This window comes from Rhinolophus sinicus, chromosome 1 (genome assembly GCF_057876585.1).
Source record: "Rhinolophus sinicus isolate RSI-liver-muscle chromosome 1, RSI-T2T, whole genome shotgun sequence".
Classification (NCBI taxonomy): Eukaryota; Metazoa; Chordata; class Mammalia; order Chiroptera; family Rhinolophidae; genus Rhinolophus; species Rhinolophus sinicus.
In genome coordinates, this window is record NC_142501.1 from 116,365,441 (window position 1) to 116,379,792 (window position 14,352).

The 14,352-nt window shown below is 43.7% G+C and overlaps 1 protein-coding gene across 4 annotated transcripts in view; it reads right to left on the reverse strand.

Annotated features, from left to right (window-relative positions):
* Positions 1-14,352, reverse strand: part of FRMD4A (FERM domain containing 4A) — a 565,607-nt gene that overhangs the window by 420,825 nt on the left and 130,430 nt on the right. Inside the window, exon 1 of one of the 4 annotated variants that reach the window (XM_074324782.2) lies at positions 12,744-12,997. The exons of 2 other annotated variants lie outside the window; for them this stretch is intronic. In XM_074324782.2, coding sequence (XP_074180883.1) covers positions 12,744-12,776 — 33 coding nt within the window. In that variant the 5' untranslated portion in view covers positions 12,777-12,997. Of the gene's footprint in view, positions 1-12,743; positions 12,998-14,352 lie in introns of those variants that run through there. One more of the 4 variants, XM_019738287.3, reaches the window with a different exon arrangement.

A 14,352-nucleotide genomic window follows, 5' to 3' on the forward strand; every position in this document is an offset into this window, starting at 1 on the left:
TGGGTGGTAAACAGACAACGTGATATATAGATGATGTATTATAGAACTGTACACCTTAGATCTATGTAAGTTTGCTAACCATTGTCACCCCAATAAACTTTAACTAAAAAAAAAAGTCTAATGTGAATCTAAAACTAAGTTGGAAGGCAGTTCCCTTGTGCTCCTCAAAGGAGGTCCCATTCGTCGGACCAGTCTCACAGACGGCACGCCACCGTGTGCTGTGGTGTGACCTGGACTTCGCAGAGAGAGCCTGTGAGTCTTCTCCAAGGCCCCTGGTCTATCTCTGCAGCCACATGTGCCCAGGATCTACTGCTGTTCGGCTCATCCTTCATTCTTCTTCCTGAAGAACTTTGTCACCGATCTGTCATACTCAGAATACCACCCACCACAGACACATTTGGGAGGTATTTGTTACAGTGGAAAGAATGTGGGATTTGTGGCCAAATAATGGTTCAGATCCTGGCTCTATGCCCTTCATGGCTATGGGATCTTGGGAAAGTTATTTGACTTGTTTGAGCCTCAGTTTCCTCAGTGTTACCATGAGGATGAAAACACATAACTCATGCACTAATAATGGCAGCTGGAACTCAGCAGGTGACATCATCGTCCCCACCATCCTGGATCCCAGCCAACACGGGCACCCACCCACTTCTGTTGCTGCTGAGCCCCGCTGCTCTGGCTGAGGTGAAGGCCACCTGGTCTTGTGCATCTGGCACCCATGCATCTGTAGGTGAATATTTCTATGGTATGGTACACACAGCACATGAGACAGGTATGTAATGAATGGAATGTTAACACTACAACTAGCCAAACTTACTTTCCATGTGGGACAGTCCTCAGACCTTCATTCTTAAATGACAGCTTTTCCTTTTTCGTCAACTCTATGTAACAGGTATAATGTGTGTAATGGTGAGACAGTGGAGACATGGGAAAAGGTGACTCTATGTCTGCCCTCATGTCTGGGGAGGGGTGATACTTGAGTCACATCTGGGAGGATTATGGAATCTTCCTGCAGAGAAGAGGGGAGCAGAATCCAGGCATAAGACTTGGCATGTACAGAGGCACGGAGACCAGGAAAACCATGGATTTTTGGTGAAACCTCAGTAATGCTCAAGCATAACATTCCGATGGGCGGTGGCAGCAGCAGAGACTAAACAGGTAAGCAGGGACCTAATTACGAAGGGCCTGAATGGCACAGTTGGGGGAAATTTTTCTCCTGTGGGCAGTGAGAGCAGCTAAGAGAAGAATTTTGAAAAGAAAAAAATGACATGATCAGATTTGTGTTTAAGAACAATCATTCTATCAGTAATGACTCGATGGATAAGAGGGAGTGAGTCGTGGAGACCAGAAACCCAGCTCGGAGACTATGGCAAGAATTCAGCGAGAAAGTGGCCCCTTGCAGCAGAACTCCAACCACGTGGATGAAGGGAAGGGACAGCCCCAAGATATATTGAGCAGATAAGAATAACAGGTGTGGGAACCGGTGGGGTAGGACGGGTAAAGGCAAAGGAGAGGTATGCGAAGATCCGGGTTTTGGCTTGCGCCTGGTGGAGGGGGCTGCCTCTTGGTGAGACAGGAGACAGAGACCGAGGAGCAGCTTGAAGGCTTAACAATAAGTCCAAGCTTCTTTGAAGGTAAAAATATCTCTGGAATATCCTGGTGTTGACAAAAACAAACACATGAAAAACCTATAACAAAAATCAACCATGATTCAGGTGTGTAGCCATGAAACTTGTGAGAGAGGTGTGGTTCAGGGGTAGAGATTCTGGAAGCCTCACATAATATAAAGTGCTTAGCAAGGCCGAGAACTTGGACCTGGCTCTTTGCAGGGAATGGAGGCAATGCCCCTTCCCTTCAGCTGACAATGGCTCTACATGGAATACCTGGGTATCTGCAGTAACTAGCTATAGATAATCCCTACAGGAATGCCATTATACAAAAGAGAGAGAGCGATCTGAAACAACACGCAGAATAGCAAAAGAAAAAAGAAAATGAAAGAAAGAAAGAAATTCGAGATTAGTGTTACATTGCCTGGGAGGAAAGTGTGGAAAATAACCATGTTAACTGGTTAGAAGTGCTCTGTTCCCCTGTGTCCACATGTCCCCTCTGACCTGACCCTGTGTCCCTCCTGCACAATGGGAACACTGAGCTAATTCATTCTTTGTGTGTGACCATCAGCTTTCACTACCCAGCGCAAAGCACTCTGGGCAGTCATCCCACCAAATAGGCTTGTACAGGAGGTCCCAGGCTGTGCCAATCCCAGCTACAAAATAGCCCTGGGGAGAGAGAGACTACATGGTCAAAATAAGCTATTAGAACAGCAACTGCAATTTACCAGTATTAGACAAATCCCAGCTTTATGGCTTCTTTGGTTGTACTAATAAATCAGTTAGAGCTGCCCCATCTAGCACAGTGGCTATTAACCACGTGTGTCTGTCAGCACTTGAAATGTGTCAGTCTGGATACAGACATGCTGTAAGCAAAAAATGCACCCTGGGTTTTGCAGACAGGATGAAAAAAAAAAAGAATGTAAGGTATCTCATTCATAGTTTTATATTGATTACATCGGGAAATGATAATACGTTGGATATCTTTAGCTAAATAAAATGTATCATTAAAATGACTTATACCTGTGTCTTTTTATGTTTTAATGTGGTTCCTTAGAAAATCTACGAGATGATACATGGTGGTTCGCATTGTGGCTGGAATTACATTTCTACTGGCCAGCACTGAGTTAGAGAACTCAGATGTCCTTCACTTCTGGCCACGCAGCATACACTATGGCACATACTACGCTCCGTTGTCTTATCCCTAAAATTAAAAACAAAGTAGCTTACAGTAAATGTTAATATCTTTTCAATCTACCCAGGATAGACATGCCCAAGAGCCCCACCCAACAGTGATCCACGATTTATTCAACCCATGAAATCAATGAAAGGTTGCGTTAGAGCCTGTAGCCCCTAAATCCTGCTCCCTCCTCCCACAGACGCGGGCACTGGAATCCCCGCCAGAAGCATCAATTTTGAAAGTGAATGACAACTGCACGTACACACACAGTACATCTGAATCTCCCGCCGATAATCTGTAGAGACTAAAGAATAATAGAAAGTCCATGTATGTGCTTGGGGTTAGTCTAAAGACTTCAGTCTTTATCAAATTGCATAGTATCCCACGCTTTGTTTTCTAAACTGCTTTGCCAAGTGTTAAATACAGTGTTTTGCTTGGAAATCTTAGGAGAAATGACTATATTTCAGTTTCCCCATTTAGAAAAGATGTCCTGAGTTCATGCTCTCCGTGTAAAATAAAGGAAACCTTCGAAGACTCACTACGAGTAGGTTCCTCCTTCAGGCATTTTTATCCCTTTGAAGACACTCAGTTATTATATTAATGTGGAAATTCCCTTTGAATATCAATGTGAAGTTAATTTAACCAACTGCCATCATCCACTTGTATTAAAAGCATCACACTTAGTGGAAAGGAGTATGGCCTTTGGAAAAATGATTGTTTCTTGCTTCCAGCTTCTAGCGCACGGTCTCCCATTTGTTTTCAAGCGAAAGTGATTGTGCTGTTTTGTCTTGTTTGTGGACTCTCACACTTCCCCTTTTGTTTGTACAACCTTGACAGAAGGAAACGTGCGTACTGCCTGCCACTCGATATGAGCACTTAATAAATCCTTGTTGAATGAATAAGTAAATAGGAGAGAAGAACTGCCAAATTACTTTTTCCTTCTCCACAGCTTTGCTGCTAAGAGTTCTCCTCTCTCCCTGCTGGAGATACGGCAAACAGATCTGACCAGAAAATGAATAGAATTACCATCAATAAATCAACTTCCCGGTTTTCTGTATGTCACAAATCCTCATCTTATCTCTTCCCCTCTCTCAGTCATCTTCCAATTTTACCTGCCACACTCATATTCCAGTTTAATTACACAGCATGAGGCAGGGGTCTGGGGGCTCTCTCTTGTCTTCTTTTAAGCAATTGGCCGCCCCTTCCCTACAAGTGTACCCTGGCCTATCTGCCCCAGGGAGTAGCCACTCCGGGCCTTGTTATCCCATTTGATGAAGCGAGTGGCCTGTGTTTTTCTCATTCATCAGGGCTCTCCAGAGAATTTCCAAGTGACTTCATAAACTCTCTTGGGCCAACAGGATTTTTGTTGGCACACGATAGAAAAGGGCTTTAAACCAACCACGGCCTTGAGAGCCCCACATTTAGCAGGCTGGTACTGGAGGTATGTCGCTGTCTCTTTCATTTGCCTTCTGGGTTGTGGAACAAGCCTTGCCTCCTGCATTTGCCCAGGCCTCATCTTAAAGTGTCAAAGCTGTCATTGTGGGGAAATAAGAGAGCTGTTCCCTGTGGGGAGACCTAGAAGGGGTATCCCCTGCCTGGCCCCCGCGCTTCCTCTCAGGACACTGCCAAAGAGCCCCAGGTACTGCACCCCAGGCAATTCTGAACCAGTTTTTGCAGCTTCTACGGTAAGGTTTTCTTAGGAATCAAGCTGTCTCAGGATTCATGTGGCTAAAATGAAATGAACTGGTGCATTAGAATAAGCTAACCCTGTACACTACACTCTCCCATTACTGCCCGTGTACAACAAGGCGATGGTGAAGTCCGCCTCTTTCCCTCCACATTCTTCATTTCTAAGTTGGTCACGGCAGGCAGGGAGACGTCAGAAAGAGGCAGGGCTTTGGGGCCAGGGAGGGTTAGGTTGAAACCCCTGCTTTCTCCACTCATGATTTCCGTACCTCTGAGGAACTCAATCAATTGGAGGCTTCATTTCCCATCTACAACATGAGGTCAAAAAATGCCTGCTTTTCAAAATTCTTATAAGAATTAGAGAGATATATATATAAAAAAAACCTTGTTCTTATAGTAAATGCTCAACAAATGGCAATTACTACTATAATTAAAATATATTATTTTAATATATATTAATATATCAGTGTACTTTATTAATATATTATATTTACAACCAATACCAATATTATATAACTATATTAACATGTTCTATCAATATATTAATACATATCTACTGAAATGTATATATCATATTAAATTGTTAATATATTACAGCTATTATATTTATATATTGCTACATTGTATTAATATATTACCATTAATTCAGTTATTTCAAGGCATTGATTAATATTGCTTTGTGATAATGCAAGGAATTAACTTGTTTTACCATTTTTCAGTTGGTTTACGCTCCCTATTGAGATACTCGGGCAGTAAAAGAAAAAGTCAGCATTTTTCCCCATTTGCCTAGAGTCACCACAGCCTGGTTTAACCTGGACAAGAGTTCTTTACTTGTTCAACAAAAGTACAGTCGTAAGACATTCTGGAACAGAAAGTTCTGACTGTGAGTCAGGGAGAACCGTGACCCCGGGCTGAAGTTGGTGGTAGTCCTCAGCTGGGGCTTCTCCTCAGCGTCCCACCCTGGCAGCTATTAAAGTGCTCCATCAATGCTCACTGCAATTCCTAACCAGAAAAGGCAAGACAGGAAAAGAAAAACCAAAATAACTTACCCACTACCTGTCCCTGAAAATCGTGCCTTTTGGGGATCTCACCCTGTGGAATTCACCCCACTGACTTTGTGCAGATGGTTCTATACTGTTTCTAACCAGCTACTCTGGCCTCATGACATCTGCTCGAGCCCAGGATTTATCAGACCTACACGAGCCCTTAGAGAGGTGTGAGTGCTCTGGGTCCTGCTTTTAATCAATCACTAGGTAGCGAAAGCCTACAGTTTTGCTTGCACCAGGCGAGGTACTAGGCAGACAGGATGAGCAAGGTACAGTAAAGCCTGCTTTCAAGAAGCTCCCGGTCCATCGGAAGGGAAACAAAGAAACACTTGGTGACTGACCGTGGGGAAGGCTGGGGCTGAGGTAGGCGGAGCATGCTGTGGACCCACCTAAGTCTGGGGTGTCACAGACTTGCCAGAGGGGAGATTCGAGCTGGTAGAGGGGTAAGACAGGGCAGGGAGGTGAGGGCAGGGCATGCTCAAAGATCTGGAATGTTCAGGGAGCTGCAAGGCCTTCCCTGAGGTTCCTGGGTAGGGGCCGTGTTTCTTCGACCCATGTTGAAAGAATCACCCAAATCGAGTCCTCCAGCCTTTTGACAACATGCAGGTTCTTGGGCCTCATCTCGGACATACTGAATCAAGATCTCTGGAAGAGGGGCCTGAGAACTTGTACTGTTAGATACACTCCAGGTGACAGGGCTGTTCAGCAGAAGCCTGAGAACTGCCAGGGGAGAGTCTGGGAGGAGAATGAAGAGCGAGAGGCAGAGTGAGGGCGTGAGGGAGGGTCAAGGTGAGCCTGGAGTCCAGATACTGCGCTTGGACCTGTGCTTGCAGGCCCCAGGCAGTGGTGTGCTGGTAAATAGCTGACAACCAGCTCCTGGGCGGGAGGGCGCTGCCTGATTTCTGGGTTGTAACTACAGTCGTGAAGACCACATGAGCTAATAATATATGTTCAACTTTGCGAGATCTAAAGCATAAAAGAAAGGCTGTTGTTGTTGCTGTTTAATTAAGGGGTCACTCAAGACACGGCAAAACCCAAGGGCCAGTGTAGAAACATGATTTTCTTGAGGCCCCAGAATTGAAACTTCTGGGCTGAATCTGACGTCGTTTCTTCTAAACAATCTACTTATCATAATGATTTGTTGTGAAAGGCCTTACTGTAATGAAAGCTGACTGACGCTACAAAAGCATCTGTTTTATTCTGCGCTCTTGACAGGCAAGGAAGTCCCAGCTTCACGGGGATCCCACAGGAGGGAGCTGTCCCTCTGTGTCTGAGCTAACAGCCTCCTCCTGCAGACAGATGACCTGCCCTTCCTACTGCATTCACCACTATGATGGGCCACTGCACATGTGTGTCATGTCTTGCATATCTGCACCTATTCGTCTGTATATTTGTTCACACGTTCATACTAGTGGCAGCTAACGTGTATTATGGTGTGCCCAAAGCTTACCGGCGTTAACTTACTTCTTACAACACTCATGATACAGGTCCTCTTACTGCATGCATCTCACACAGGAGGAAACTGAGGCTCAGAAAAGTTACTCCCTACTGAGTGGCAGAGCTGGGGTTTGAACCTAGAGAGGGTGATTAGAATAAGCTGTTGGGCTTCGCACCTCTCTTTTTTATTAACTCAGTCAGTTGTCCTAGAGCCCCCGACTTCCTTTCCACAATTCACATATGCCTTGAAAGGGGTCGTTTGAAAAAGAATAAAGTTGCTTCCTGTTCTCACCCAACTGAGTTCAGTGGTTCAATAAAAACACTCCAGTACAATAGCCCTTTGAAAAGGAATCTGATGTATGTCTTGTAAACAAACCTAGTCTGGTTTTATTGGCTTTATGGTAAAAATTCACAGCACCATAAAAATCTGGAATGCCTTAAAGGCTCCTTCCTGGCTTCTCAGGTAGGAGTCTCCTTACCTGTCTCAGACGCCCCCGGTCTGCAAACTGTATCAGCCTTCCTCTGGAAAGCATTTTAATGTCAAGAAACATTGCCTTGAATTTAATCTAAACCTGTCATGCTTCCACTCCAGCAGGTTTACTTTTATTTAAGCCTCCGTTCAGATAAAGTATAGCCTGTCATTAGCTGGTGAATAATCTTCTGTATATTTAATGTGCTTGAAAGTAATTGTGAAGACCCCCTCCTCCCCCCTTAGTCTTACCCTACACAAGCTCCATCATGCGTCAGTCCTCGCCGATGTCTAAGTTCACAGAGCTCTTTAAAAGGGAGAGTCCAATATTCAATCAGAACCCATGTATCAAGTAGGTGGGACAAAATGGAGGATTTCAGGCACTATTCTCCATGGAGACCTGGCAAAGTTTCAAGCAGATCTGGTATAATTCTAAGTGATTTGAAGGGTTGCATAGACTGTATGATAATTGGTCTGAAGAGCCAGAGAGCCTTTGGTGCTGTCATTTTATTCTTCCTTTGGCTATCTACACATTCTGCACTTTTAGAACATTCACATCTCACATCTGTATCTAACACGTTTCCCAAATCGCAGAGTGGTTGAGATGGACAATTCTTGAACTCACTGTAGCTATTTATGTGTGGCACTTACCCTGGGTACACAAGAGAGGGACTCGCAGGACAGAGTTTTTGTGTTAATTTCAAATACTCATTCTTTATAAGCTCAGCTTCCATTTCCCAATAAGTGTCCCTTTTATAAATGGCCTGATCCTTTCAAAACACTTCCTTCAGAAAACTACCTTTTGCCACAAATCAGAAGTCATCTCTTTTTTTAAAAAAAAAAAAAAGAAGTAACGGTAGTGCCGTAAATGACACAATGTCTTTGTGGCAGAAATGAGATGTTCAGACATATAAAAAGCACCTTCTCTGGAGAGTGAGCTAATTGTAAAGGAGAGCAGATAATAAAGGCAACAGGATCACAGCATTCTAAAAACCCTAGTTAGCATACACAGTAGTGACTGAGTTGTCAAATTCAACTTCTTAAAAGTTAACACTCCATCCTTTATAAAGAGGTTAATTTTTTTTGACATATAACAACACTATATCAGTTTTAGGTATACAACATAATGATTCAACATTTGTATATATTGCCACAGGATCACTACAATAAGCATAGTTAACATCTACTCTCCAAGTTCATGTCAATCCACTCTCCGTTTACTGTGCAAGAATTTGATTAAAAAAATAAATCTGTATCCTTGTTTTGGATATAAAAGATGGGTCTGCAATACTTTAACAAATTAAAAATACAACTATCATATGATCCAGCAATTCCACTTCTGGGTAAATACCCCAAGGAAACAAAATCGCTATATGGAAGCAATATCTGCACCCCTATGTTTATTGCAGCATCATTTATAATAGACAAGTGATGGAAACAACCTAAGTGTCCACTGACAGATGAATGGCTAAAGAAAATGTGGTGTGTGTACACACACACACACACACACACACACACACACAAATACTATTCAGCAATGAGAAAGAAGGAAAGCCTGCCATTTGTGGCAACATGGATGGACCATGAGGGCATTATGCTAAGTGAAATAAATCAGACAGAGTAAGACAAATGCTGTGTGACTTCACTTAGAGTGAAATCGAAACAACAACAAAAAAGCAGAAAACCCAACTCACAGTAAAAGAGATCAGAGACAGGGGAGGGGAGAACTGCATGAATGGGGTCAAAACGTACAAACTTCCAGTTATGAGAGTGATAAGTTCTGGGGATGTAATGGACACTATGAATGACTAGAGCTAACACGGCTACATGGTACACATATTTGAAAGTGAAGAGAGTAGATCCTAAAAGTTCTCATCGTAAGGAAAAAAACAATGTTTTTGATAACCATATGAGATGATGGACGTTAACTAAACTTACTGTGGTAGTCATTTCACAATATACGCGTATGTAAGTCAAGTCACTCTGCTGTACACTTTGAACTTATATAGTGCTGTAGGTCAATTATATCTCAATAAAACTAAAAGAAAAAAAAAAGACGGCCCTTCAACCAAGCCATCTTTCCTCTCCTCCCTGTTTTCCTCTCTCCTTTCTTCCCCTCTCCTCTTTTCTTTTCTCTCCCTGCTCCTTCTTCATCATTGTTGTTTGATGATGCAATTCTTCCAGAACATGCTGCTTACTTCGATGAAAAGTACAGATGTGGCTTGATTTCACGTGGCCCTAGCCAGTGGCTCATTGCAAATTTTGTGGCAGGCATTGGGGAGCAAAAATCACAAGAAGCTGAAAATGGGGGGACTTTTTTGCCAACCTCATCTCCTGGAGGTGGTGCACAGACGTTTAAAGAGAATTACGAAAGACGGAGGATTAAAAATCAAATTCAAAAAAGGAGATGTTTAAAAAGTACGCAAAGATGATTAATCATAAAATCCTTTCCTTTACCTTCATTGGAGAAATGACTCAATCAGCATTTCTCTGTTCTCATTTTTTCCACCTGCCTCTGCAAACATCATTTATTATGGTTAGAGTCCTGAGGCCTGTGTTACGGCCTGCCAGGAGGCCAGCCAGAAGTATATCCATCAGCCTAGAGACTCTATGAGATTGCATTATATATATAAAAGGAAGACTAAGCAGTGTGCCCAAAGTGAATCCAGCCAAAAGCCAAAAGCTGTGCGAAGCCCGTGCATCGCTGACACCACACTCACTGGGACCCAGGGAGACCAGCTGCCACCCTGTCTGTTTCTAGGTATGTCAAGTGTGACCACCACCCAGGGGACAGCACTGCCCTCTGTGCAACTGCCTTAATTTTAACAGTCGTGAACACTGTGGTCACCCCATTTTGCCACTTCCAGTTAATCTCATGCATATTTATGTGCCAATTATGCAAATCCCAAGATAAAAATGCATTAAGCACCCATGATTTAGACTGGTTAAGTCTATTACATGGCATAATGAAATTATTGCATGATGTCCAATTTACCTCAACACTTGCTTTAAACTGTCAGTAAGTTATTAAGTAACCATAACACACCAGAATCGAGCGCTAGGAGACTTCCTTTGTCTAAACCTTCATGATGCCATGAAATCAGAAACTTTAAGCTAAATCCTTACTAAAGGGGGAGAATATTCCAGAATACACTTAAATAGGCAGAGTGTGGATCAAAGGTTAAGAATGGCAACGTGTTGTCACTGATATGTCTTTGGATCGATTTTTAAAAATCACTGGGTAATTTCAACAATACAAGATACAGTAATTTTGGAACTAAAGCTGAGTCTCAGCAATGGGACCTCCTTTTACAATTTTACACAGTTGGGTCTTGTTTTCTGAGTCATGATGATAGTATAGTTCATCTAATTCAAATGTAATTTGAATCTTCAATAGGGAAATGTCAATTTCCAGAGCCAGAGATAAAAAGATTACAAAAGAATTCACAGAAGCAATCTCACACACCACACACACACACACACACACACACACACACACAAAACACACAGCCTGAAACTTAAAAATTAAAGGGTTTGAATGAAAGTCAGTTTACTATAGATCTATAGTAGAAATTTTATGTTTGAACTTTGGTGGGACCTAAACCCCCAAGTTTCAATGTTCATTAGATGATGTGATGGTTAAGGAATAAGCTATGATGTAAATGAAACTGATAAACATAATATATGAGTCGCCTGACCCACTGCCAACCATCTCTCCCCCTGCTACCACATATCATTTTAACCTGCCAGCAGTGTGATTTACCCAGTGCTGGGCTCTGACTCATTTGCATAGGGAACTCCCCCCGAAGTCTGTGAGAACTGTATTTGCCTAAGGTTATGAACTCGGATGCATGGATCTGATGGGAGCCGGAGAGTGCACAATACCAGGACCAAGGGTCTGAGGCAGCGATTACCAAAGCAGGTCGAATGAACAGATTACAATGCCATCCACGGAAGCTTTCAAACCCCATTCTGTCAAAAAAGGGAAGTAGGGATCTAGTGCCATTTGCCATTCCGTTTGCAGTAGTACCTCTATACGACACGACATGCTGTTCCCACAGCACCTGGAATTGAGGTGTGCTGCGTGCAAGCACCATGAGTTCAGCTCCGTGCTCAGGGAGAACAGATGGGTCACAGAGGGGCTCTCCCAGCTGACCAGCCAGCCAGCCGAGGGCTGGGATTAGAACCTTTGGTAACAGACTCTCACTTGGGGCTATCCTTCTAATGAATGACGGTCAGAGGGCTGGGGAACACGACAGGGAGTCAGGAATGCTCCTCACGGGCGGGACGCTTTCATGCTTAAGACCCTAGTTTTACCATTCTCTTAAAACACCGGGACGGTGCTCCTAACTAGCAGAAAAGAAAATGTTCGATGACAAAAGAATCTATTTGTGCTGAACTCACTATATAGAGCATCAAAGAGACGAGGTCAGTCAAAGCCTTCCACTATCAGCTCTAACTCTGCACGTGGGTATACAGACAGTTTCTCCCTGATTTTTTTAGAAATGTCTGAAAAAGAAAAGTAATATTTCTAGCACAATTTAGAACTTTTGGCCCCCCCATTCAGAGTCCTCTGTGGATATAGCCAAAATCAAACAGCCTCGTCACCACCTGCGCTTTCAATGGAAAGCCCCGTCTTCAAAGCAACCCTTTCTCAAGTGAAAAATCAAGCTCCACCCAGGCAGAACAAGTTCCCCAAGCCTCCAGGAGAGGGTCGGCAGTTCCCCATGAATGTTTCAGGTCCAAGTTCAAGACGTCAGGTTAGTCCAGCATTCAGCACGCTCCTTTGCCAGTCTGATAGTTCTCTGAAAACACACTGGCTTCCAGAATGCATTAACCTACTTTCCACAGAAGATTCCCTGGCCTTCTTGCTGTGAAGAAGAGGAGGAAAGAAATTTCAAGCGGGAGCTGGGCGTGCTCCTCCAACGTGTTACTCCTCCTGTTATATAGCAATGCAGCCTGAGCAATTGGTACTTCCTGCAACGAACAGCTCCCAGAGTTGCACAGCCCCCAAGGAAGAGTGACTGGAAATCCTGCTAAAATATGGCTGTCTAATCAACCAAGGGGAGAATTCATTTACTAAGATTCCCATTGTCCACACTGACAGATGGCTCTCTCCCCCCTGCTCTCCCCTTCCCACACACCGCGCTGCCTTAGAGGCAAGCCTATTCTTTGAGAGATCCAGTTGCATTCGCCAGCCTAGTTCTGAAACAAGACAAAAGCTCAGTGAGCCTCCCGTTCACAGGCGCTGGGCACCTCTGCCGCCTTTTCTGTAGCTCCAAGCTGAATCAAGAGAAATCAAGATTCACTCCCCTTACCTTCGTCCTCATCGGAGACAGGAGCCCTTCCATTTTGGCGGAATCCTCATGCCAGCTGCTCTGCTCTCCAAGTTACTCCCTCTGTGTGCAGTCCTGAAGCATCCCACATGCAAAGAGCCCTGATGGGAGGCGCCCGTCACCCCCCTCTCCCAGCCAGCGGCGCCTATGCCCCGCCACCCTGTCTAACTTGAATCCCCAGTGCCTGAAAAGCGCTGTTCCCAGAGAAGCCTGCTCCTCTCCGTGTCCTCTTCTCTCTCTCTCTTTCTCTCTCTCCCGCGCTCTTTCTCCTCCCTCTCTCTCCTCCCTCTCTTTCCATAATCTGCCTAGAGCTCTCTGTGTACCATGCTCATTTGACAAATGATCCCCGTCTTAGGTACCACATTGGAGCCAAGAACAGTGATCTGAACCAAAGCGCAGGGGCCACTCACCCAGGACAGGCGGCAGGGGGGCTGAGCTTTGCCCAGGTTTGCTCTCCAGAGCTGACAGCTGAAGACAGTGTTTTCCGCTACCCATTCATTCTTCTTGTAAGAATTGGGACCCTGACAGCAGTGAGTCCAGTTGCCACCATTACTCAGAGGGTTTTCTGGTTTGAGTGCAGAACATTGAAAAAGAAATCTCACCACTTGGATATTTCTAAATGCCAATTGTTTAATTCAGTGCTAACATAACATCTGGATCGTTAACTGGATTTTCTTTTTTTCTTCTGTTTGACCAGATGTTTAGAAGCATATCAGCATCGCTTCTTCTCAGGAAAAGTTTCAAAGCCAGATTAATGGACTTGGTTCCTGAAGAGCTGAGCATTAAAAAATAAGGGTGCGTGCTGTATAGGACTCAAAATAAACCAGGATCGGCTACAGCACCGCTGGTAACTTGTAAAAAGTAGACAATGAAAAAAATATTGCTAAGACCTGGGTCAGGGCATAATTAAGTTGAAACGATGAGATTTGCCTGAACTTTCTTATGCTTGCGGAATTCTCTATGTAGAAATAATTCAACATCTCTCCTTTCGCTGGTGACTCCCTCGTTGCCACTAAGAACAAGGCCATCACCAAAAGTGTCACATCATGTATATGACACACGCACACCATCTGAGAACTCATCAATGATATTTCAAGCTCTTGCCCCCTTTCCTCATCCCTTGGATGGAACTTATCCCTCTGCTGTCTTTACGCCTGGCTCTCAATGCATCTCCAAGATGGGACAAGCCATACTCTGTCCTTCAGATGGTGTCACAGGCTGGCCCTCTAACCCCACTTCTTTCTTCATTCATGTTTTTTTTTTTTTAATTAATAATTTGCGGGAAACGAGTAAACTCGCCATATCGCCTCTAGTTGGAACCGGCAAAAATTTTGCAAAGTAAATAAATAGAGACCTCTTTTTAAACTAAAACACTGAAAGTTTCATAGAAAAATATCAAATAGATAGAAAGATATGAATATTTTACGGAAAGTCTAATTTGGGCGAGAAAATGTCAAAAAAGCCCCGCGTTACGATGTGATTTGGCGGGAAAATGCCCGCTTACAAAGTGTTTTAAATTTACTGGGGGTGACATTGGTTAACAAAATTATATAGGTTTCAAGAGCACAATTCTATAATATATCAGCTGTAT